This window comes from Hyaena hyaena, unplaced genomic scaffold, assembly GCF_003009895.1.
Source record: "Hyaena hyaena isolate Hyena2069 unplaced genomic scaffold, ASM300989v1 scaffold_730, whole genome shotgun sequence".
NCBI lineage: Eukaryota > Metazoa > Chordata > Mammalia > Carnivora > Hyaenidae > Hyaena > Hyaena hyaena.
The window spans coordinates 433,313-458,047 of NW_024081363.1; the positions used below are offsets into that span (position 1 = coordinate 433,313).

At 40.0% G+C, this 24,735-nt stretch overlaps 1 protein-coding gene across 1 annotated transcript in view; it reads left to right on the top strand.

Annotated features, from left to right (window-relative positions):
* The window catches only part of FBN1 (fibrillin 1), a 240,142-nt gene that overhangs the window by 119,671 nt on the left and 95,736 nt on the right, over positions 1-24,735 (top strand). The window contains 7 exon segments of the mRNA XM_039218035.1: positions 2,379-2,504; positions 8,119-8,277; positions 12,965-13,144; positions 13,983-14,123; positions 15,827-15,946; positions 19,111-19,236; positions 20,931-21,053. Of these exon segments, the coding sequence (XP_039073966.1) occupies positions 2,379-2,504; positions 8,119-8,277; positions 12,965-13,144; positions 13,983-14,123; positions 15,827-15,946; positions 19,111-19,236; positions 20,931-21,053 (975 nt within the window).

Below are 24,735 nucleotides of genomic sequence, written 5' to 3' on the forward strand. Positions count from 1 at the left end.
GATTAGATGAGTTGACACACAGAAAGCATTTTATCAATGCCTCGCACACAATACATGTCAACTCTCATTATTATTATTGTTGTTGCTACAGAGCACAAGCGGGGGAGGGGCAGAGAGACAGACAGAATCTGAAGCAGGCTCCAGGCTTGGAGCTATCAGCACAGAGCCTGATGTGGGGCTCAAAACCACAAACCGCAAGGTCATGACCTGAGCTGAAGTCAGCTACTTAACCGACTGAGCCACCCAGATGCACCCCCATTCTGTTTCTGATGTGTTTTGTCACTTAAATAACCTCTTTTGGTTCTGATATATGTTAATTGGCCTTAATAAGGATGGTCGCCATCATTTATAACAGGTAGAAAAATATTTCTTTTAATAGACACTAGTTCCTCCCATGATCTTTGACAGGAGTTTAATGACTCAGACATTAATCTTTAGGGACCTTTTGAGGAAGATGTACTTTCTTCTTGATACCTATGTGTTACAGGGATATATCCTCTTCTATTCTTAAATAGGGTTATTGAATTCTCTAGACTGAAGTTGTTCGGGTTTTTAAATTTTTTTTAAGTAGGAGTGTGGTTGGTAAATTCAGGAGGATTGATGGTAAAGAACTGTCTTAAGATGTGCCTTCTGATATTATGCTACTTCTAGAACCTTAGGCTCCATCCTTGGCTGTTTCTTGGCCTGACTTTCACCGAATCCAGTAAAATTTCTATCTGTCGGAATAGAATATACATCTTTACCATTATACAACTTCACAGTGACAATGCTGTTTATGTTAGCATTGACTCTAATATAAGCAGGGAAATACTGTTTGGTTTAGCCTCTAGCCTAGCATAGAAGAATGGGGATTTTGCTTTTAAAAAGGTTAAACTGCATGTAAACAGTGTCACTGCTGCCTTTTTGACTAACAGGGTGAACTTGAGTCAGAAGACACTTGAATCTGGTCCACTTAGAACTCTATTTTGTTTTACAAGTGAAGAGCAGTACTTAAACTAGAGAAGAAATATTCCTTTTTATTTTTTATTTTTTTATTTTTTTATTTAGGGCTTTTTGAGTGCCCACGGTAGTCTGGCCATTGCATTACTCCCAGGGAGCTTGGGTCAAACCACACCTCTCCCTAGGTGAGTGCAGAAAGCCCACTCCTCTTGGAGTCAAGATCATGCAGATACCCTGTGCTCTGAGTTTACTTTTAGCATAAACAGGAAGTTCTCAGTTTCTTTTCTCCCCTCATTGGTGCCATATCTATTGACAGCTGTCAGTGCCTGAATCTGGTTCTTGAAAACCTCCCCTTGAAGGAAATGGTTGGATTTGTCCTAAGGAACTTTTTTTTTTTTTTTTTTTTTACAAATAGTTTATTGTCAAGTTGGTTTCCATATAACACCCAGTGCTCATCCCCACAAGTGCCCTCCTCCGTGCCCATCACCCCCCTTGCCCCCCACACCCATCAGTCCTCAGTTTGTTCTCAGTATTCTTGAATACTGTCCTAAGGAACTTTTACTGCTTCCTTGGAGGAGGAGACCATTGACCTCAGGCCCTGAGAGCTAACCTTACAGGGTTATTCAGGAATTGGAGTGTTTTGCAGAGCTGTCCCCACTGGTGCAGACTCTTATCTGTCTGTCCTCCATGGTTAGTCTCTGGGTTTGGGCTCCTGGGAGGGGTGGAGTCCGGGTTGAGGAGACCCTCCACAGCTCAGGCAGTCCTGGAAGGAGCTGAGAACTGAAGCCTCTCTGCTGATAGCACCCCCAGTACTGGGACAAGTCCTCCCTTGAGAGTGATCTGGGTGGAGCATCCTAGTGCCCCCCACCATTCACTCACTGAACCCGCAGAAAGCCATCATCATGGTAGTTCAGGTGCCCCTGAAAACACCAAGATATCTCTGACTCTTGGTCAGCACTCAGGCCACATGGTCTTCTCTATAGGATTTCAGTAGCTGCTTTGTGGAAAATCCAATTGTAAAGAAATACAGGAACTGATGCAGAATATAGAGTAGTGAATATAAAGGGAAGTTAACTCAGTGCAAAGCATGGAGAGAAAAGGGAAAACAAAATTTTCAACTAAGTAGCATTTGGAATCTTAGCATGCTCTAGCGACTTGGTAAAACAGTACATACTTTTAGATTTTACAGGCAAAGTTTCTTTTATTTTGCTCTAATGTCTTGAGTTTTGTAAGTTCCTTGGCTAAGACTGTGTTGAAAGAAGAAGCACCCACTTATGGGTTAGTAGTCAGTGAACTGACTATTTTTACATGCTGCTTTATTCTGTAAAGATTGCTGTTTCTGGGGACACGGTGTGAGTGGTGTTACATCTGAATCTCCTTTGGTAATGAGCGATTTTACACTGTGTTCTGTGAATACTAACCTCTCCTTTATGTTCCAGATATTGATGAATGCAGCACCATTCCTGGGATCTGTGATGGGGGCGAATGTACAAACACAGTCAGCAGTTACTTTTGCAAATGTCCTCCTGGTTTTTACACTTCTCCCGACGGTACCAGATGCATAGGTAGGTTTAATTATAAACAGCTTGTGTGATTTCTGCAAACCAGCTCCCTAATGAACACCTTTCTAAACATGCTTGTCAAAGGGGACTAATAATTTCTCACTTTCTGTAAAGTGTACATTTACATTTCATTAAACAGTGGTGCACCCTCTTAAAGAAAAGAGGCATCCTACCCTCTTGTATTAGGATTTTTGCCTCCCAGAAAGTGGGATGATCCAGGAGCCCATACAGATATCCTCAGTCTATAAATTAACTTTGCAGTTATGCAAGTGTCAAACCCTCAGTCATTTCCTGGGACCTGTGTTAATTTAGGGCTGAAATTTTGCAATAATCTCTTAATTGGTGTCCCTGCTTCCTGGCTTCTCTACAATCCATCTTGTCAAATTTATCTTCTAAAATAGTGCTCTCATTAAATAATTCTTTTGCTCACAAACCTCGGGTGGTTTTCCATTAGGATTTGGAAATTAGTGGTTTTCAGTCTGTGCTCCATGGATCCTTCAGGAATAGCAAAGGTCTCCAGAGCTGCCTGGGTGGGAGAGGGGACCAGTGAGAGGGAGCAGGCTAAGGGGATGGGATCCCTTCCCCCTACTCGCTGCCCCCTACATGCACACACTCTGCTCTTATCTAGCGGCATGTTAGGCTTCTGCACAAAATAAGGGATTTTGTTATTTTTTTAGAAAAATAGGTTTGATTACTGCCAGATTTATTGATTGTTAAGACTTCCCTCAAAGTCTAGTCGGCTAGAGAAAAGTTCAAGTTCCAGGTGTATAGCCTAATAGTTAAGGACATTCTCTGACCTCCCTCAGCCTTGCTGACTTGTGGGTACAGTCCCTGCTTCTCACCCTCAAACAGGTCATGTGTTTCAATTCCTTCATGCCGTTAATCATACATGTTGTACCACTCAGGATACTCTTCTTCCCAGCTCGAGCCCCCTTTCCTGCTTCTGCTCAGGCTCTCTGTCTTTGAGGATGTCCCAGATCAGCTTACCTGAAAGCAGTTCCTCCCTTACCGGAAGAGATGCTTCTTGTAAATGGTCTTCTAGGGAGATTTTATGTCTGTATGTTTTTACCTCCCTAATTAAGTTGTAAGTTCTCCTTACAGCCTACATAACTGCTATGCTCACATATCCCTGGTGGTTCTTGGCACAATTCCTTGAATGTCATAGGCACTTAGTAAGTACTTGTTGAATATCAAAATAAGTACTTCCTTATTATTAGGAAGCCTATGGCACATGGCCTTGGAGAAAAATGAATGCTATCTCTTGATGTTTGTCTCTGGCCCCTATTTTCAGAGACACTCAGCTTTGCATCCTCACCACAAGCCATGGATCTCAGGCCCAAATGGAGTTGCACTTGAAATTCTGAATTCCTTTTTCCTTAGTCACATAATAAAAGCTGAGGGCGGTCTCTTAAGTTGACATTTGAATAAGCACAACCAGTGAGAGAAGCATATCTGGACTTTTCCTTAGAAATAACAGTGGTGCCCAAATTGTCTGAGTTTCCAAGATCTCTTCACATACATGTACTGGAATTGCAGTAAAAGGATGGCGACTGCAGTCCTTGGAGCTCCTTTTTGTCCCCAAACTGTCCCAATTAGCATGACATCCAGTGGCCAGGCTTAACAGAGACTTAGGTCAGAAGTTCTTTCCAGGCCAGATAATAGGTAGATGTGTTTTTAACCTTCAAAGAGAGCCCCAGGTGATGTTAAAACGATTAAAACACGTTTACATATCAGATGGTTTACATTTTCAAAATACTTTTACCAAATATATCCATACTATTTAGAAAGAAAATGGGATGTGGGGAAGGGACTAAGATTCATGTACCTCTGAGTACCTCTGAGGTGTGAGGTATTTTATGGAAATTATCTGACTTAATGTTCACAACCATACTGTACATGAGAAGAAGCTGATGTTTACAGAGTTCACATAAGTAATTTGGTTCCGTTGCTTAAGCAGCTAAGAAGTGAAGGAGCTGAGATCCCAACTTGGGCCCTGAGCCCCTGGTCCTGACCCTGTCATTGCCCCCTCTGGAATGAACACCAGACACAGTAAACTCTAGGCAGCACACTTTCTCCTTCTTTGGAACTTTATTGTTTGTTGCCATAATTAGGAGCTTGTTACATAAAATGCTCCAACTGACATTTTGGCCTACCCTAATGCTGGTATTTCCTGCCATGCAGGAACCCTCCCTCCTCTCCCCCCAAATATCCCTAGTGAAAAGAAAATACATATAGTCTCCAACTTCTAAACAAATCCAAGGTTGGTTTGTAGGTTGGCTGTTTGGAATTAGTAAATCTAACCAATAGAACACCCCACACGTGGTTCGCCTGTTACCTTCGGCCCCCACAGTCTGAGGCTCTCAGACCTCCCTGTCCCCAGCACTCCCTTTGTCCTGTAAGCTCTTGCAGTATTATTTTATTTTTTTTTTTGTTCTGTGATCTTCCTTTGGTACTTTATAATACCTTGTGTAGGGTGGTCTTTTCATGTTAGTGTGTTCTGTCTCCTCAATTCCCAGGAATCCTGATAATATCCTGTACCTAGTTTGGGCCTCAGAGCTCCTAGCTCCTGGTTGTCTACAACAATGTTAGTGATGATAGGCCTGCAAACACCTATTTAATCAATAATATATGTGTTGTGATAGAATGTGATGTTTAGGTTCTGAAAGGAAAGGCCAAGTGATTCAGAAGAAGATAAAGGAAGAAAGCTTCCTACTCCTTTTCTGCCAGATGTCTTGGCCAGAGCAAATTCAAAACAGAAGAAGGTGTCTATACCTCCTCCTACCCTCCATTTATTTCCTCCAAATCTTAACATTCTTCCCCCTCACTACCATAGGTCTTCAGATCATCCCAGAGCCACTCCTTAGCCTCTAGGCAGAGTGATCTCAGTATACAATGGTTTCCTTCCCACTTCCTGATGACAAGGGAAACTTCAGGCTGGTGTGCCCTGGGGGCAGTTCCTCCAAATGGCTCCTGGTTTCCACATATTTTCCCTTCCTTTACTCATCAGCCAATAGGTTTTTTTCAGAATTAAAAGTTGTATAAATTTGTGTATTTTTAACCAAAGCTCTCCTTGCAAGAAGAGAAATCAGCCAAAGGCTTATTGTATGTGCGGGAACCATTTGCAAATCAGAGATTGCCAGCAACCCAGCTGTGGCTGGTAATTTTTTTAGCCACAGCATTCACCATTTTGATCAAGAGTCTCTAACCTTCTGATATGCCATCTAAGTCAGCCAGCGGGGCAGTAAAATAGTATCATAGTTAATGTGAATAAATAATAGACATTAGCCCATTAAGAGTTTGCGATTGGTAACCGTAGGTCCCAATTTTGCCCCGAAAGATAGCCCACACTGCAAATTATATATACAAGCTGTGGTCAAGTATTTATACTGGATTTTGACCACCAAATTTATATGAAACTGGGATATAAGCCAGTTTTGAACATTTTTTCCAATTCTTAACAGCCTTTGGTTTCCATGCCCAAAACATTTACTAATCCCTGAGTATATAAATTATCAGTGGCTTTAAAGCAATGAAAAATAGAAACTAGGAAGTTTTATTACTCCTTTTTCATAGGGAAGGTGCTATTTGTAGCTTCACAGAGCTTATCTTGTCTGCCCTCCTCTCTCTGGCCATTTACCCTGGACCAGGCTGCAGTGAAACTCGCTCTGCCTCTCTGCTGAGACCATTAGTCTGACCGCAGGTGTAGGAACTGGGGCCACAAGAAAATCTGTAGAAAGCACATTTATATCTGCTAGTGGTTTTTTTTTTAAATGTTTGTTTATTTTTGAGAGAGAAAGAGACACAGAGTACGAGTGGGAGAGGGTCAGAGAGAGAGGGAGATACAGATTCTGAAGCAGGCTCCAGGCTCTGAGTTGTCAGCACAGAGCCCAATGCAGGGCTCGAACTCACAAACTCCAGGATTGGGACCTGAGCCCAAGTTAAACACCTAACCAACTGAGCCACCCAGGTGCCTCCCTGCTAATGGTTTTAAGTATTTTTCAGGAATAATCTTGTATTATTTCAAGCTGATCCCTAATTTTATTTGATGGTTTGTCTAGGTTTTTTTTGTAGCCTTCTTCCTATGATGTTAATAATTTATATGTTTCTAAGTTAGCCTTGTTTTTTATTTTGTTTATTAATTTATTGTAACCTTCAAGGTTTGATGGCTTTGTATTCTTAAGAATGATGTAGATGAAGACAATTCTAGTTATGACCTTCTCTGATCAAACCTGAAGTTTATTATTTAAACTTACAGGAAACATAGTGATGAAATTTTAACTATAAAAAAGTCTTCATTTTATAAAAGAGTTTACCCTTAATTTCTTTAGATATCAAGCATATTTTAAATATTATTTACTTTTTACAACTTCATTATATATGGATATCGCTGTACGGTGATAGGCTTTTGTTAAAGAGTTTCATCCTCAGCGTGCCTGGGTGGCTCAGTTGGTTAAGTGTCCAATTTCAGCTCAGGTCATGATCTCATGGTCCATGAGTTTGGCTCTGCATCGGGCTCTGTGCTGACAGCTCAGAGCCTGAAGCCTGCTTCAGATTCTGTCTCCCTCTCTCTCTGCCCCTCCCCCACTTGCTGCGTGTGCCCTCTCTCTCTCTCTCTCTCTCTCTCAAAAGTAAATAAATGTGAAAAAATTAAAAAGAGAGGTTCATCCTCAATATGTTAGGTAGATCAAGATGTTCTGTATTTGGCTAGCTTCCCCTCTAGTTGACAGTGCTTCCTCACCGTGAAGCGGTTAGCGCTCTACTATGTCATGGGCTCTTCTTTGGTAGCCTAGACTTGTACTTCGATGTGTCAATGTTGTCATGACAGTCAGACATGATGTAACCCAATAAAAGTGGTATAGAGAAATATGTCTTCCCGTGTTGCTTTGAGAAGATACCTTTCTGCCAAAAAAAAAAAAAAAAAAAAAATCATTCAAGAACCATTGCATCTGATAGGACTAAGAACTTGGAATCATGTACATTTTGAACTTATAAATAATCAGTGCCTTATAAAACCTGTTAGGGCCCCAGGACAAAAGGAAATCTTGATTAACAAGCATTGGATCTGACTGCAAAGTGGCTCACTCGTTTAAAAAAATTTTTCACAAGTCTGACTCACAGTTTCAGTCTGAAAAATAAGAAAGATCTTTTAGAAATGTAGACTATAGTGCAGACTTCATGTTGTTTTAAAATAGATTTATATCAATATTTGCCTAAAGTGGCTCGAATTAAGTAGTTTGAAACCAAGGACAACACAGTCTCCCTTCAGTATAGAGACGTGTCTTTATAACTAATTAACTGTCACTGTCAGTGATTTTCTTAGTCTCTCTTTTCCTATGGCACATATGGTTGTAATCATTCGTTCCCACCTTGGGGATGGAATGTGGGACATTGGCCAAGTGCACCAGCTTGCAGGAGCGAAAGGTGTGAGACGAAGAGAGTTCTGACTGAGCATTGTTCCCAAGCAGCGCTCACCACTTCGCTTACAGGGCGCAGGCGTGTCAGTGCATCCTGCCTACCAGAGCCCAAGTGTGAAGCGCAGAGGTGTTGGAGCAGGAGAGGGTTGTTTCGAGATCCATCTCAGTGATGTGTGGGTGGCTGTGTTTCTTTGTTCCCTCAGATGTTCGCCCCGGATACTGTTATACGGCTCTGGCAAATGGGCGCTGTTCTAACCAACTGCCTCAGTCCATAACCAAAATGCAGTGTTGCTGTGACGTTGGCCGATGCTGGTCTCCAGGGGTCACGGTCGCCCCTGAGATGTGTCCCATCAGAGCAACGGGTAAGAGCCCTTCAGTTATCTGCAGAGTATCCCCAGTTCTACCCCCACAAGCCCAGTGACATGCATGATGCAGATCTAGTGGAAATCCAGGTAAGTGAAAAAGATGCCAGTAAAGAAAAAGACGACTCCCAGGGAAATTTCCCCAGATAATGACTTGGGGGGGAAATAGAGGTCCATACAAATAATATTGTTTTCTGGTACTGCTTCTTCCTTAGCTTGCTTATTACCGCTAAGTAGCAGCTTTTTCAGAAGTACTTGTCTTCTCTTATTCTCCTGTATTTCTTTTGGCTCTCAAGTAGTCCTCAAAGCTCACTTGAATAAAACTCACTTCTTTCAGAGTCTTTTGGTGAGTTACTCTGGATACATGTTTCCTCCTTCCCTAACGTTTGACACTTTCCTCTTGCTTGTTGCCAATTCCTGTTGACTTTTTTTTCTTCTTTGTAATACCTCTCTCATCTGTCATATTCCTTCCATTTTCACATAAAGCTCATTTTCTCTCGTCTGGACTATTGCAGTGGCCTCTTAACTTGTCTCTATGAAATCCACAGCTGCCATATACATTTCCCAAAGCATAACTCATCTGTAGTTTGGTTAAAAAAATTATGGCTGGGGAAAATGTAGGAAAAGATGTCCAGAATTTTTTTTCCCAGGATGACTTCAGGTGGTATCTAGTGGTCCAAGTCACTCCATTTCTTGAAAATAAAATTTTACTACTTGGCAGAGAGCATCCAGCGTCCTCAAACCTGACCCCAGTTCATCTTTTAATACTGATTCTTTATGGTGGCTTTATTTTCTAGTTAAATTATGCAATCAAGCTTTCCTTGAAGCCAGTCTGAAGATTTCTAAACTCAAATACTCTTTTTTTCTCTAAAACTTGTCCTCAGTTGAGGTTCTTACTCCCTACTTCCTACCTCTGCTACTTTGCCTGTAAAATGCCCTCTTGGGGCACCTGGGTGGCTCAGTCAGTTAAGCGGCCGACTTCAGCTCAGGTCATGATCTCACAGTTCGTGAGTTCGAGTTCCGCGTCGGGCTCTGTGCTGACAGCTCAGAGCCTGGAGCCTGCTTCAGATTCTGTGTTTCCTTCTCTCTCTCTCTGACCCTTTCCCACTTACACTCTGTTTCTCTCTCCCTCAAAAAAAATAAATAAACATTAAAAACAAATAATAAAATGCCCTCTTGTTTCCTAAGGATCCTAAAATGATTCTCAATATGACTGAATTCATGAGTGTGCCAGGATAACTACAGCTGGAAATGCTGCCTTCTGTCTCCTTGTTCCAGGTTTTTATTCTTGCTGTGGCACAAATCCCATCTACTCTGCTTTTTGGCAACTTGTGTTCATGTATTGCTTTTTTACTAGTTGATAAATCTCATTAGGAGGGCTCATTCATTATCATAGTCTCATATACTTTATGCTTTCTTAACACTTCCATAGTATTTGGCAAAATCTTATTCATAGGAGGCATTCAGGTAGAGTGAACAATTTATTAAGTGACATCTTTCCCACCAGATGTAAGTAAGAACCGGGGTTATAGCTCATTCTCGATCTGATTCCTGAACGGTATGTTTGAATCAGAGCACTTTAGCAGAGCAAATCAAGGTGGGGAAGAATAAACACAGAGTTAATTAGAGTGTTACTCACAGAATGTAAATTACCTATTATCATGGATTCTACACCTGCTCACAGGTGTTACTCTAAAATTTCTCTTTATTGCTGAGAATTATATGTGTAGATTAAAGAAGCAATAAAAATCTTTCAATACATTTTAACATATAGCAAGTCATAATTTTGTCTGATTTGCTTACTGTCTATAGCCTAAAAATATAGCCCACCGTTCTTTGTGCCATAGGGGGACCATTTAGTAAGTTACTATTTAGAAGAAGTACGTGTTGTCCTACTAAGACACATGTCTTGGGTACCAGGAAAATCACTTTTTAAATACATCTGTTAATTTAGGAATCAGCAGCATTGATGCAGATTCCTTTGTGTGCTGAGACCTTGAGAAGAGGGGAGAGGGATGGGCAGGTAGAGGTGCTTGAAAACCAACTTTGGGATACATGAGCAGAAGGTCCTGTTCCCCTGGATGGCCTTGCAGGGAGCTGCTCTCTCATATGTACCACCAAAATGCCCACAATCTAAGGCCCAGGGAAAAGCAGACTGACAGAGAAAAGCTGGTTTGCAAGTGGGTGTTTTTGTCTGCTCAGACGTTCTGGTAGCAGCACTATGGAGCTCTAGGCTCTTAACTTAGGGAGAGTGATGATGTATATATATATACACATAGGAGTGTTTTAGACTGGCCAGCTTTTCTCCCCATTAAAAAAAATCAGTATCATCTTCAGGTTACATGGAGAAAGGAAAGATGGATATCAGTTGAACAAAACTAGCTGCAGTTTGCTGGTCCTGAATGTCAAAGGGGCTCATGGGAAAATTAGGAAGCCAGACCCACTCGGAGGTTAAGATGAATTTTCCTACTGAGGTTAAGATTAATTTCATGGCATGCTTAAAGTCATATACTCATCTAATTAGCAGAGATTCCAATGAGCTATTCAATTTCTTTTATACAGATCCTAAAAGGCTAAAGAAAAAGGCTGAACTGAAGCTTGGAAGCAAACTGAGTCCCTTAATATAATTACTATCCAGTTAAATCCAACACGTAGTTAATTAATACCTTGTATGTGTCTGTGCAGGGGTCGGCTCAGAATGGGAGTTAGTTATGAGTTAGATAGGATTCTTGACTTCAAACACTGTGCACAGTCTTGGTGGTGGAAATTTGGTGGGAAGCCGGTAGCCAGGAAATGATAATGGCACATCCAGGTGATAATTCTGTGCAAAGGATCACTGTGGTTTGTTAGGAGGGATTGTAGCATCCTGGTTCAGGGAAGCATAAGCAATACATAAATCCTTTCCAGTTGCAGTCAAGTGCTACAGAATCTCTCTGGGTTAAACTTAACGATAAACAATAATTAAAAAGCAATAATAGAATTCTCTAAAAACATAAGCTTAACCTGAGTTGGAAACGTCATATGTGATTGAAGATACTTTAGTAATGGAACAAATAACAACATCCCTGGTATGTGGTAGCCAGGTATATTTAGCCACATATAAATTGGCAGATTTTCCCATGATGTTGAAATAGGAATGTTATTTCCATAAGACATAGTCCTGAGAATAAGTCAGATTTAGTCCATAAGGAAAAGAGTAATATTAACCTAATTTCTATTACTGGATAAAACGAGTATAGAAAGTATCAACGAGAGTATCCTTGTGTAGCAGCGATAATAAAATTATTAACATTCTGGCAAGAGGGAGAAAAAAGAAATTAAAAAATCACATGGTTAATGTACATATGGAGGCGAACTGTAACAAGATATGGCTATTTGTAGGAAACATGAAAATGTAATAGTAGTTAAGTAAATACAGCCCTGGAAACCTGGCTAGTGTTTTAAAACACTTTTCTGGAAGCTCAGGAAAAGAAAATGCATCACAAATCTAAAGAGGATTTATTCTGATAAAGAATAATTGTGAGAAAGAAGCAAAAAGTCATGTGAGAAAGAAATCAGCATATATGTGAAGTCAGAGGAAAAGAGTTGATTAACTCAGGTGTACTAGTTCAGGGTATCATTTTGTAGCATTAACACTGGACCCTCCCTCCCCCAGTATCCCTTCTGCCCTGTGGAGTGCTGCTTCTTCAACACTTCATTGTACAAATACGTATTTCTCAGGGCTCTCTCTCTGTACACCCTTCTCTGCGGTTTCCATACCTTCCCTAAGTGAGCTCATCCATCCCCCGGCTTTAAATACTACCTGTCTACTGATAATTGCAAAACTTCTATTCGGCCCCCACTTCTCCTCTAGGCTTCAAACTGTCTTACACAGCTGCTGTGTGACAAATCTACTTGGATGTCTATATCTCAAAATGTGTATGTTCAAATGGAACATGGCCTCTATCCACCAAACCTGCTCCCATTGAAATTTTCTCCATCTAGGTAAATGTCACCAACATCTACCCATTTGCTAAACCAGGAGACTATGTCATTCTTGATTTTCTGCCCCCTCTGCTCTATCATTTCCTCCTTCAGGAAGAACTACCCATTTAAGACTAAAATATGCTTCAAATTTGTCTGCTTCTGCCCAGTTTCATCACTGCCTCCCATGTCCAGCCATTGTTTTCTTGCCCTTGGTCTTCTGTAACAGCCTTGCCTTCCTTTAGCACATTCTCCATGTATCAGCAAGACGGATCTTCTGAAAATGTTCAGTTGATTACATCCCACATTAGTCTGAAGACTTCCAGTGGCTTCCCATTGCACATAAAATAAAATCCAGGCTTTTTAGCATGCTCTTTAGACCTCTGTGGGGTCCATAAATGGGACGGAATGACAAAAGTGGCATTTCATTCTTCCTTAAGGTGAACCGTGACATAGGTAAAGACTCTAAATTTTGGGAGAGGCATGTGGTACACACACTGGGAAGTTTGTTTTCAGTTTTGAATTACTGTTCCTAATAGTGACTGAAGCTCTTAGGATGGGAATGAAGCCAGTGGGCTTTTTCCTTTTTATCCAATTGATCTATGTGGTTTGGTGATTGATTTTATTCAAAGTTGGTTTGAAATGTAAGGGTGACTTCCGCGGGACTATGAGGTACACTGTAGCCCATTCAGCTTTTGTGTTCTGTTGTGTCATGCTTTTCCAGAGGATTTCAACAAGCTGTGCTCCATCCCTTTGGTAATTCCTGAGAGACCAGGATATCCTTCCCCACCCCTTGGTCCCATTCCTCCAGTTCACCCTGTTCCTCCTGGCTATCCTCCTGGACCTCCAGTACCCGTCCCTCGACCACCAGTGGAATATCCATACCCGTCTCGGGAACCACCAAGTAAGGATTCAAAAGTCGTCTGATTATTTTTCTTGTGTTAACCAAGTTAACTTTTTTGTTTAATTTACAGAGTGTTATATATAAATTTTTAATACGCCTATTTCCTAGAGAAAAATAGGCTTCATCATATTCTCCTGAAATATGTCCTTTTGCTGTTGATGGTTTTTTTTAAAATTTTTTTAATGTTTTATTTATTTCTAGGAGAGAGAGAGAGACACAGCGTGAGCAGGGGAGGGTCAGAGAGAGAGGGAGTCACAGACTGAAACAGGCTCCAGGCTCTGAGCCGGCAGTCAGCACAGAGCCCGACGCGGGGCTCGAACCCAAGAACCGCGAGATCACGACCTAAGCGAAAGTCGGACGCTTAACGGACTAAGCCACCCAGGCGCCCCATTGCTGTTGATGCTTTGAGTCATCTGTAGGACAGTTAGTTAGCTCATTGTGGGCGAGATGTAAATCTGATTCATAGAGGGTGAAGTCATAGAGGGGGCATATACAATGAGCTTTGTGTAATGAGTTTTATACAGTTTAAAGCAGTTTTGCAAGTAATTGCCAAGAACGCATTGTCTTTTTCATTTCCCCAAACTGGAGGCTTGAGAGGGAGGCAGAAAAGAGGTAGAGGTAGGGAGAGGCAGGCTACCGTGAGGCCGCAGAACCCGGCCGCACATGATCGCTGTGAACGGGCCTGGGAATATGCTTTATTGGCGCCAGATGATCTTTGCCCAGAGAGTGTTTCCTTCCTTTACATTTTAGTATCTTGCTCATTGTTAATGGGTTAAGCGCTGATGAAAGATGTCCTGGTTATAAGTGATTTCAGTGGGGTTTAATGTTATTCCTTTAGGGGTGCTGCCAGTCAATGTCACTGATTACTGCCAGTTGTTTCGCTATCTCTGTCAAAATGGACGCTGCATTCCAACTCCTGGGAGCTACCGGTGTGAGTGCAACAAGGGATTCCAGCTGGACCTCCGCGGGGAGTGCATTGGTATGTCATACATATGGCTAGGTCTGCACCGAGAGGCTATTGCAATTCTGTCCCATGACTATATGGGTTTCCTGTGGCAGCTGTAACAAATCAACTCCAAGTCAGTGGCTTAAAATATAGTTCTGTAGGTTAGAAGTCCAACACGGGACTAAAATAACTGGGCTAAAATCAAGATGTCAGCAGGGCTGTATTCCTTTTGGAGAGAATCCATTCCTTTGCCTTTTCCAGCTTCTAGAGGCCATCTGTATTCCTTAGATGATGGTCCTCTCCTCTACAAAGCCTGCAGTATAACATCTTCACATCATGAATTCTTTGGTTCTCTCTTCCAATTCCCTCTTCCACTTTTAAGGACCTTTGTGATTACACAGGGTGCATCTGTATAAGCTAGGAGACTCTCCCCATCTCAAGTTCTGCTGATTAGCAACCTTGATTCCTCTTTGCCATGTAGTGTATTCAGAGGTTCTGGGGATTAGGACATGAACATATTTGGGGAGGGGCATTATTCTGCCAACTATAGTGACTTTTAACCATCATCGTAAAATACATTCAAGTCATTGCTGATAGCTTCAACTTCAGCCATCTCATCAAAAGTCTGACCATTAAAATAAAGCATTCACACCATCCCAAAATTATAAAAATGTACACATTTTACTGACTTAAATGGATATAACTCACCAGTTGTCTCTAAAACTGGAAAGTCATTAAAATTGAAAAGAGAAACTTTGAATTGTTGACAAGTCATTTAAGCCAGCAAAAGGAGGAGATGTAACATAAGAATAATTAATTTGATAGGTTGGAAAAGAACACCCAATTGCCATCTAGTTTTTTAAAATAAATCCCTGTCTTAGCTTGGTTATAAAGTCTAATTCTGTCATTGTGAATCAGGCAGAAATAAAGAGTTACTAGTTTCTCACACTGGGTAGTTTCCTGATGACATGAGCGCCCCTTCTGGCAACACACTAGGGGAGAGTCATTCAGTCCGTAAAGTCATCCAGAACTGGTGGAAGAGGGGACATCTAGCCCACCTTCGGGTGAGGGCACACCTGCAGCAAGAAACATGTGACTCTGGGTGAGTGGGTGGGTTATCTTCCAAAAACCTTAGTTTCCTCATCTTTACAACTAAGGGGGTATAAACCAGTTAAATATGCTGATATTAAATATGCTGATAGTCCTAAACAACTGTAAAACTGTGGGAGCCTCCCTGGATTGGGGGGTAGACTCTGTGGTTGGTGAGAATAGCTCTTTAAATGGTAAGTGTTTCATGTTTTGTCCTAATGTTCTCGGTGGAATTCAGCAAGGGATGCTTAGATAAGGTGAGACCCCTTTTTATTGAAAAATAGAGCCATAAGAGATACTCAGAATCCTGCCTAGAAGCCATTTCTGAAATGTTAGTCTGTTTGATTCCCTTAGGCCAGACTCAAGGAAGAGAAAATGTTTATTAGCTTGGAGTGTTGAGTTGCTACGTGTTTGGCATTTTCCTCTGAAAAATGACACAGGAAAATAATACACTTTAACTGCTCAACCAGTTTTCAAGTGGCTCGTGACATGATACATTGTAGTAGAAAGAAAAAAGATCCTTTTCATTATGCTATTTGTTTCTGAAAAGGAAAATGTTTTAACATGTAAAGGAAACCAATAAAATGGTCTTAAAGTTGCAAGCTCTTGCTATCTAATTTCTTACTGAAATATACTGTATTTTGCAGATGTTGATGAATGTGAGAAAAACCCTTGTGCCGGTGGAGAGTGTATTAATAACCAGGGCTCATACACCTGTCAATGCCGGCCTGGCTATCAGAGCACGCTCACCCGGACAGAGTGCCGAGGTATGGTCCTAGCTTGGAACACGCTAAGTAAGGGGACATATATGCTCAGTAAAAGGTTCACTTCAAAGGAATTTAACAGAGTTTGAATAACCCGGCCAGGAGAGGCTAATAGGCTCTTGTTGCTTTTTGCACTCAATTCCAGATCTTGTCACTTGGAAGGAGAGCATCATAAAATCTGGCAGAGATCCAAATCATTTTTAAAAGATGCGTCTGTTCCTGTGCAAATATCTTATTTTCACTACTTTTTTGCCTCATCACTATTGCCTCTTCATTTTTAATCTGAGAGCTAGGGAATGGGGTTGTCCTTTGTTGACCCAGAAACGGAGGAAAGTTTCAGGTGAAGTTGTATGTAACTGATTTCTTAATGGAAAGATCTAAAGTATAAGGACGGAGTCTGCAATTTCTCGCTTCTTATTCATGTGGTCAGCAGCGGCATCGCCTGGGAGCTGATCGGAAATGCAGAATCTCAGGTCCGACCTCAGACCTACTAAATCAGAGTCCGTATTTTAACAAGCTCCCCCAGTGATCCAGGAGCATTTTAAAGTTTGGGAAGTACTGCTGTACGTGTTTGCTCACAAAATTTTCCCTTCAGGTTTATTCGTTTAGTGTGTCATCCTGTATGCCTTTTATTGGATGACTGATACACAGTTTCTGCAACAGAAATAAGTAAGATGTTCTTTCAACCCTCAGAGAACTCAAATATCTATGTCTCTATAAATTTGGCACAGAATGAGGTTATTTCACTGATCCAGTAAAGCCAGATAAAAGCAAGAGAATTCTGTGTTAAAATTAAATACAAGGAAAGGTTAGAAGGTTTGTACCACTTAAAAAAATTGCAGCCATTAATAAGACTTAGTTTTGTCTTTTTTTTTTTTTTTTTTTTTTTAAGTAGAAGCTCTTCATCTGAGTTGAAGACATACAGTTTTTATTTTTATTGGTTTGGTTTCAGGGTCTTTGATTGTGATTCAGGCTTAGACATTTCTTGCCATTTGGTATGTTTTAGTACACTGCCTATAAATGGCGGTTTTGAGTAGAAGAAACCAGAACGCAGTAGGTCTACCTGCTAGTATTCCTATTAATGGCCTACTTCATGAATATAAATAAGGATAGTTTGAATATTTAACTGGGTTTCAAACATTGTCAGTATTACAGCTATTGTTTAAAATAATTAGCATGTACAGTATACTAGGCATTTTGCAATATAGAGAATAAGCTGAAACCAGTGTCTAGAATATGGCACTATTAAATGAGCAAATAGAAGAGATTATTGGGAGCACTCAGCTGGGGCAAGGGCCAGCTGGTATAGATGAGTGGTGGTGTTATCACTCTGAGACTTAATTTATTAGAGACTGAGGATTACCTAAAAGCCTCAAACACGGTCTTCTTCAATCAAGAGCTAGTGCTAAGCTTATCTCAAACATAAGAAGTTGATGACATACTCACATTTTGGGGTAGATGAAAGTTGTCACAAAACAGAAAGACTGTGTACTTAGCTGAGGAGAAGTACATGACAGACTGAAGAGAAGGGGGCAGAAGAGACAGAACTATGTAGAGAACTTTTATTATTTTTTTTTAAATTTTTTTTAAATATTTTATTTATTTCTAGGAGAGAGAGAGAGACAGCGTGAGCAGGGGAGGGTCAGAGAGAGAGGGAGTCACAGACTGAAACAGGCTCCAGGCTCTGAGCTGTCAGTCAGCTCAGAGCCCGATGCGGGGCTCGAACCCACGAACCGCGAGATCATGACCTAAGCGAAAGTCGGACGCTTAACCGACTAAGCCACCCAGGCGCCCCTAGAGAACTTTTAATGGCAAGCTTTCAGTTTGTCTTGTGAGGCAGTGGGGAGCCCGGTGGTGTTCTGAAATTAGTGAGGAGAGAAAACGCTGAACTCTTTATACTGTTTATTTTATCCCTGGGCTTCAAAAGATTATAGAACCCTAAAAAAATTCTGCTCAAGAGTATGTGGCTTTTACTATTTTTTGGAGTGTGGAGCAAGTCAGATTTTTGCGAGGATTAAGAAATAAATGAGAGAGAAAAAGAGCGTAGGTTGTTGGCACAAAGATCAGACAGAAGAAAAGCCCAGACTGCCTCAGCTAGTCCAATGACTCGTGTGGAAACCACGGCTGGATCTGCCCAGAAAGAAAGTGCGTCTGAGGGTCAACCACAAGACAGCGTGCAGACGCAGGGTAGACAGAGTAAGCAGTATGCCATGAATGCACATTCTTGTCGTCCAGAGGATGTTTAGGGTGCTCAGGCGCATGTGGCCTCAACCCTGCACAGATAGTTCAGCCCCGGTCCACTACTACACAGTTCCTGGCCTCTGTCTTCTGGGGAATAAGCCCTGGCAAAGATTGTACGCCGTGGAGACGAGGCAGTGTGTATTCATCCTCCTTGGTGTTCCTCCAGGTATCTAGCCTAGAAACTGAAGGGAACAGATAATCCAGCGTACCGTGTTGTCCAATTTGAGTTAATCATTAATCTTTAAATGAGCGGTCAGATACAGATTATTCAAGTTATTGTCCTTTTTAACACGTCCATATCAAGCTCCATTGTTTTCTTTGGCATAATACAAAACACAACACAAAGAAGGGGAAGTGCCCTCATATTTTATTTGCTAGATAGAATGCTTATAAGGCTATAAAAGAAACTAAGCATATATAAACAAGAAAACTGTACTTGGACCAGGACTGCCATAAGGAAAGTAAACATTTCGGGGTCATGTGATTGCTGGTTTTCAGATGGAATGAAAACTTTTTAATAGGACTTTTGTTCTATTGTTCTGATGTAGCTATGAGATCTGTCTTTTTGAGCATGTGTTGAAAGATGCCGGCCAAAGTTTCATGTAAATGATGATATATACTGGCTCTTTAAATTAGCTAGGAAGATGGTGAAGAAAAATTTTGGGTACAGGACTGAGATTTAAGGGCTCTTATTAGACATTAGAATTAGATAAAATGCTATTATGTTGGCAGTCTTTTTCTGTCACATGTCTTGCAAACAATAATTAGTCATTTTAATATTGGACATCAAAATTTTGTTGAAGAATATCATTTGGTAATCGAAACTTGAGACTAAGATTATGGGTTTGGAGATGGAGGGAGGAAAAAGAAAATAATTTTGAATCCACCAACTGAAGCCGTTTTTTCTGTTTTGACTTTAATCTTAGACATCGATGAATGTTTGCAGAATGGCCGTATCTGTAATAACGGACGTTGCATCAACACAGATGGCAGTTTCCATTGTGTATGTAACGCGGGCTTTCACGTTACACGAGATGGGAAGAACTGTGAAGGTAATACCAGTATGACAGAAATAACGGTGTAATGTTAATCCCCATTTTCCATTGCAATTCCAATATCAGAAGTCTCTAACAAGACCAAGCCAAACATTGGGTGAAAGGTCAAAGCAGCAAATGGATTCACAGATTGTTATGGGATAGGCAAGCATAATTTTCAGCAATATTCATACCTTTAATTACATTTCTGTGAGTCAGATAACATTTCAGATATATAAGGAGAGCTTGTCCTTGAGAGATACCTGGTGATAATGAAACTTCTATCACATAAATCATTACTTCCTCATTTTATACGATCAGAATTTGAACATTGTTTTTTTTTATTAAATAGGACACACCTAACCGCATATATATATATATGTTTTCTAATTGAAGTATAGTTCATATTATGCCATATATTTTTTTTTGTCATTGATAGTCCTTCTGTTTGAAGTGTCTGTCTAGTAATAAAATACTATTGAGAACCTGAAAATGTAAAATTTGTGTGAAACATTGACTGTTGATAACCAGCTATATTGCCTCTTGAATTAATCATCTCGTTTTGAATTGGGCTGTTTCAAACATTTTGTCTTTTTTCCGCTGCCATTTTTTTTTTGAATTGAAACTATGAACATTATTGATGAGTTTCCACTTTGTAGACCTTTAGCAAAAAGTGAGGAATGCTTCTTATTGTCTTTCCCAGCATCTTTGGGAAAGATCCCAAGAATCTATTCATACATTAAAAGAATTTCAAAATTGTTCTTAGAAACATTTTTGGCAGAATATTATCTCAGTGATTCAACTCAAAGACTTAATGCCAGAATTCTTGGTTGGGATAGAATCCTGTTTGAAAAAAAGAAAAAAAAAATCATAAATTACATTGGTCTGACTAAAGCCTGTAAGTGAAAACACAGCGTGTCTAGCAGAGCAAGCACCTCCCCCAGGACAGCTGTAGTATTAAATAAAATAACATGTTGATTAAAGAAATTACCTTATGATCAAAGAATCTTAAAGCCTAACTAACATGGCTATGCTCCATAGTCAAGTCTTGCATTTTAAAAACACATTTTTTCCCTGCCCCTATTTTGAAATTGCTTCAAACTTCAAGCTGTCCTCTGGTTTCTGCTTTATAAAGAATCAGGAGGTGACCAAAATACATTTCAAGTTCCATCATTCTTAGTTTTGCTTTTTGTTTTTACTTTTCAGTATATTAGAGGTAATATCCGTGAAGTAAAGATAGCCATCATATTTTCAATACACTTGTTTGTAAACCGCTGTTTAAAAAAAAAATCCTGGCAGCTTCCATTGAGTCAATTTCATATCTATAAATATATATATATAATTATATGATATAATGTATATGTATGTATATTATGTACTATAATATATAAATATATATACACATATATGAAACTTTGTATATATTACTACATATGAATTTCATATCTATGTACATGTATGTATCTGTATATATATCGTCTATATAGTCTGTAGACATATAGTCTACATCGTATGTCAGAAAATAAATTTAGCCCTCTAGTTTGCATGAATATGTCAAAAATTGAGAACTTAAGAATACATATTTTACATGGCCTTAGGCTACAATAACAATGAAAGAAGTGTGAAAGAAAAGAATTCTGTTGATTCAGGTTGGCTTCCTTTGAAGCTTACTCTTCTGATCATAAGAAAATGCATCCTCTGTATTTTTTCAGATATGGATGAATGTAGCATAAGGAACATGTGCCTTAATGGAATGTGTATCAATGAAGATGGCAGTTTTAAATGTATTTGCAAACCTGGATTTCAGCTGGCATCTGACGGGCGTTATTGCAAAGGTTTGTGCTGTAAATCCTATCCTTCTCCTGCTTTTTTTTTTTCCCTTTCTATATTGCTTAGAGTTACCACTTTTCCTTCTTGATTCTTCCTATTTAAAGTACTCCTAATTCTGATTTAAGAAACCTGAGTGGACATCCTTCTTAAATCTAGCCATCCAGAGAGCTGTGGTTTATCCTCGAGACAGCTGTTCTTACTTTAGAAAGGGTATTTGGGTTCTTCTAAAGGAACCTGAAAGGCTACATAGCAAATGAATGAGAAGCTGAATTAATAGTTGGTCCACCAAAACATATGAGCATCCTTTTAAATAAGCTCAGTTATTCTTCTTCCTTGCAGTTGGGAAATAAATAGTAATTAGGTTTTCTAATGGCTGTCATTTGCCACCTCTTACATCTTCACCTGAACACAATACTGTATACTCTTATTACAGTGATCTCTTCTCTGTAATTTCCTCCAGATTATCTTAAGAAACAGAAAGTTTCTCATGGACAATTTATTTAGGTGTTATCAAGTCACATAACATAAAGGGAAATAGAATTAAGCAGAAGAAATAAAGTAACCAAGACCCATTGTTTAGCTTGGTAGCTCTTGAAATAATCTCATTACTCTAGATATTGAAAGAAAAATGAAGATTTTTATTTGCACTGTTGAAAATTGGGGTTCTACTCACCAAACTACACGCCCGAAAAACAAACAACCCAGTGAAGAAATGGGCAGAAGACATGAACAGACACTTATCCAAAGAGGACATCCAGATGGCCAACAGACACATGAAACAATGCTCAGCATCCCTCCTCATCAGGGAAATACAAATCAAAACCACACTGAGATACCACCTCACACCAGAGTGGCTAAAATGAGCCAATCAGAGAACTCTAGATGCTGGCGAGGATGTGGAGAAACGGGCACCCTCCTACACTGTTGGTGGGAATGTAAACTGGTACAACCCCTCTGGAAAACAGTGTGGAGGTTCTTCAGGAAACTAACAATAGAACTCCCCTAGGACCCAGCAATAGCACTGCTAGGAATATACCCAAGGGATACAGAAATGCTGAGGCATAGGAGCACATGTACCCCAATGTTCATAGCAGCACTCTCCACAATAGCTAAAACATGGAAAGAGCCTAAGTGTCCATCAACAGATGATTGGATCAAGAAGATGTGGTTTATCTATACCATGGAATACTACATGGCAATGAGAAAGAATGAAATCTGGCCATGTGTAGCAACCTGGATGGACCTTGAGGGTGTTCTGCTGAGCGAAATAAGTCAGGCAGAGAAGGACAGATACCATATGTTTGCACGTATAGGAGGATTAGGAGGAACTTGACGGAGGACCAAGGGGGAGAAGAAGGGCGGAAATGGTGGGGGAAAGGGAGAGAAGCAAACCATGAGAGACTCTTGAATGCTGACAAAAACTGAGGACTGATGGATGTGGGGGGGAGGGGGGGATGGGCATGGAGGAGGGCACTTTGGGGATGAGCACTGCGTGTTCTGTGGAAACTAATTTGACAATAAACTATTTGTAAAAAAAAAAAATAAATAAATAAATAAAAAGCACACACGAAAAACAAAAAAAAAAAAAGAAAATTGGGGTTCTAAGAAGAGTCATCAAGATACATTTGTGCCTAGTGTCTCTTGCCTTACGTGGCCAGGGATGAGTGATTATTGCACTTGGGTCCAAGATCTGCATTGAAACTGTACTTCTCAAGAACCTCATATCCAAAACATCCAAGAAATCTGTGAAAATGCTGCACTCAAATCCTTCTGCTCATAGTTTCAGATGGAGAAGTGCTGAGCGTCAAGCTATTCAAGATTGAGAAAGCAGATAGAGTCCTATGATGCCTCTTCTCCAGATTCCCCTGGTAGACAGACAGCTTCAGTAAAGGTGTTATGGAAGAAAGCCTCGTATTAAGTCATTGGCAAGATGTGCATTTTCTCTAAGCTTAAAAGAGCTTCTGTCCCTTGGTTGTTTACCTACATTCTCCATGACCTTCACATCAATGGTTCTTAATATTGTGCAAATCTGTCTTCATAGCAAGAGAAAACATTTGAGTTTTTAAAATTTGAAATGGGATATAGGTTTTTGTGCTTTTGAGCCCTGTTTTGTGAGGAACATATAGTTTGGAAGACAATACCAACATGTGGAAATATTGTACAGTATAAAACAGAATACCACAAAGTGCCAAATTGTACAGATTAAGTGTTGTACAAGTTAAAAAGAAAGGGGAAGGGAATGATTGCGGGAATATTTGGAATTAGGCTTCCAAACAAAATAACAGAAGGAAATGTGAAAGCCCCTTTGTGTGCAGACCTTTTACAGGAACACACACTCCTCTTGCTAATCCACAGAGCACACTAAAATGTATTTTCAGTGCCTATCAGCTGCTAGTGACCCTGGCCACAGTCTCTCAGCATGAAGTGTGGCCAATAGATAACCGATGTAATAATTTCAGAAGGCATTATGACTTCATAGATGAAACTAGGTTTTGCAACTGTTTGCAACCAGTGAAATAGTTGGAATATACAAACTGGAAATAGAAATAAGAATTAAGAAAAAAGAAAGAAATTTCTTGTATGCTGAATTTCTTCTGTTCTGTAGCTTTTCTCCTGACATCATTGGATAAGATTTTCTCTTAGAGCTGAGTACTTAGTTCTGACAGCCCAAAGATGTGACTAGTAAAGCTAGAAGAGACAGTGCTAACTTAATCTCTATAGTTAACTAATCTAATGAACAGCATAGCCTCCCCAATCACTCTCTGAGAGTTGGGGCCTCTCATGTTGAACCACACCCTCTATGTCTGTATTACATCTGTTGTCCTCATTAAAAAGTCTTTGTGTCACTTCTCAGGCTATAGCTGTCACTGTTTTACTGTAGACCTCAACTTGAACAAAAAGGTGACCTGCATAACTGAACCAATTTGAGTTCATGTATTTAAATATAACTGCTGTTTTAAAATACAATCTGTACACGGAATCTTGGACCATCTGAATATATGTTGTGCCAAATAACACAAGCTAAGTAAAATGTAGAGGTGTTTCAGTCTCAATTTGCCTTTTTAAGGTCAGAAAAAGGGAAATAGTTACATACACTAGCTGTATATTATAAAAGAAGTTGTTATAAAATGACTTGCTTCTAAGTGTTACGTGTTTTCCAAAACACAATTTTGGTACCATATCTACTCCCCATATTAAAGGGGAAAAATCTTTGCTATTATTAGTATGTGCCCAATAAAGTCTTTTACCATACCTCCCTAAGTATATACATATGATACTATAAAATATATGTAATACTTAGAAAGATTTTTCTTTGCTGGGTTCCAATTGCTTAGTGCTGTTGTTGGCCAGAAATGGTCATCACAATCTTCTATTATAGATTTGTTTTTTGTTTCTTTTCTGTAGTGTCCCATCAGGGTTTTAGTTCTGTATCTCTTAATGCCATGCTAGTCATCTCAGAGAGCTAAGATGTGAGTGATATTGAAATGGACACAAGTCTGCGTGTTGGATGCCAAAAAGAGAAGCTTCCTCCCCAGGTCAAAGTTGCAGTCCATTACCAAGCCAGATTTCTGACAGTCCTAGAAGAACTACCATGTGAAATGTTCCACAAAGACCTCTGTCTTTTAGCTTCACTTTCCTTCTTCTTCCAATTCCGTTTCTGCCTTTGTGATTCTCATCTTGGATTAA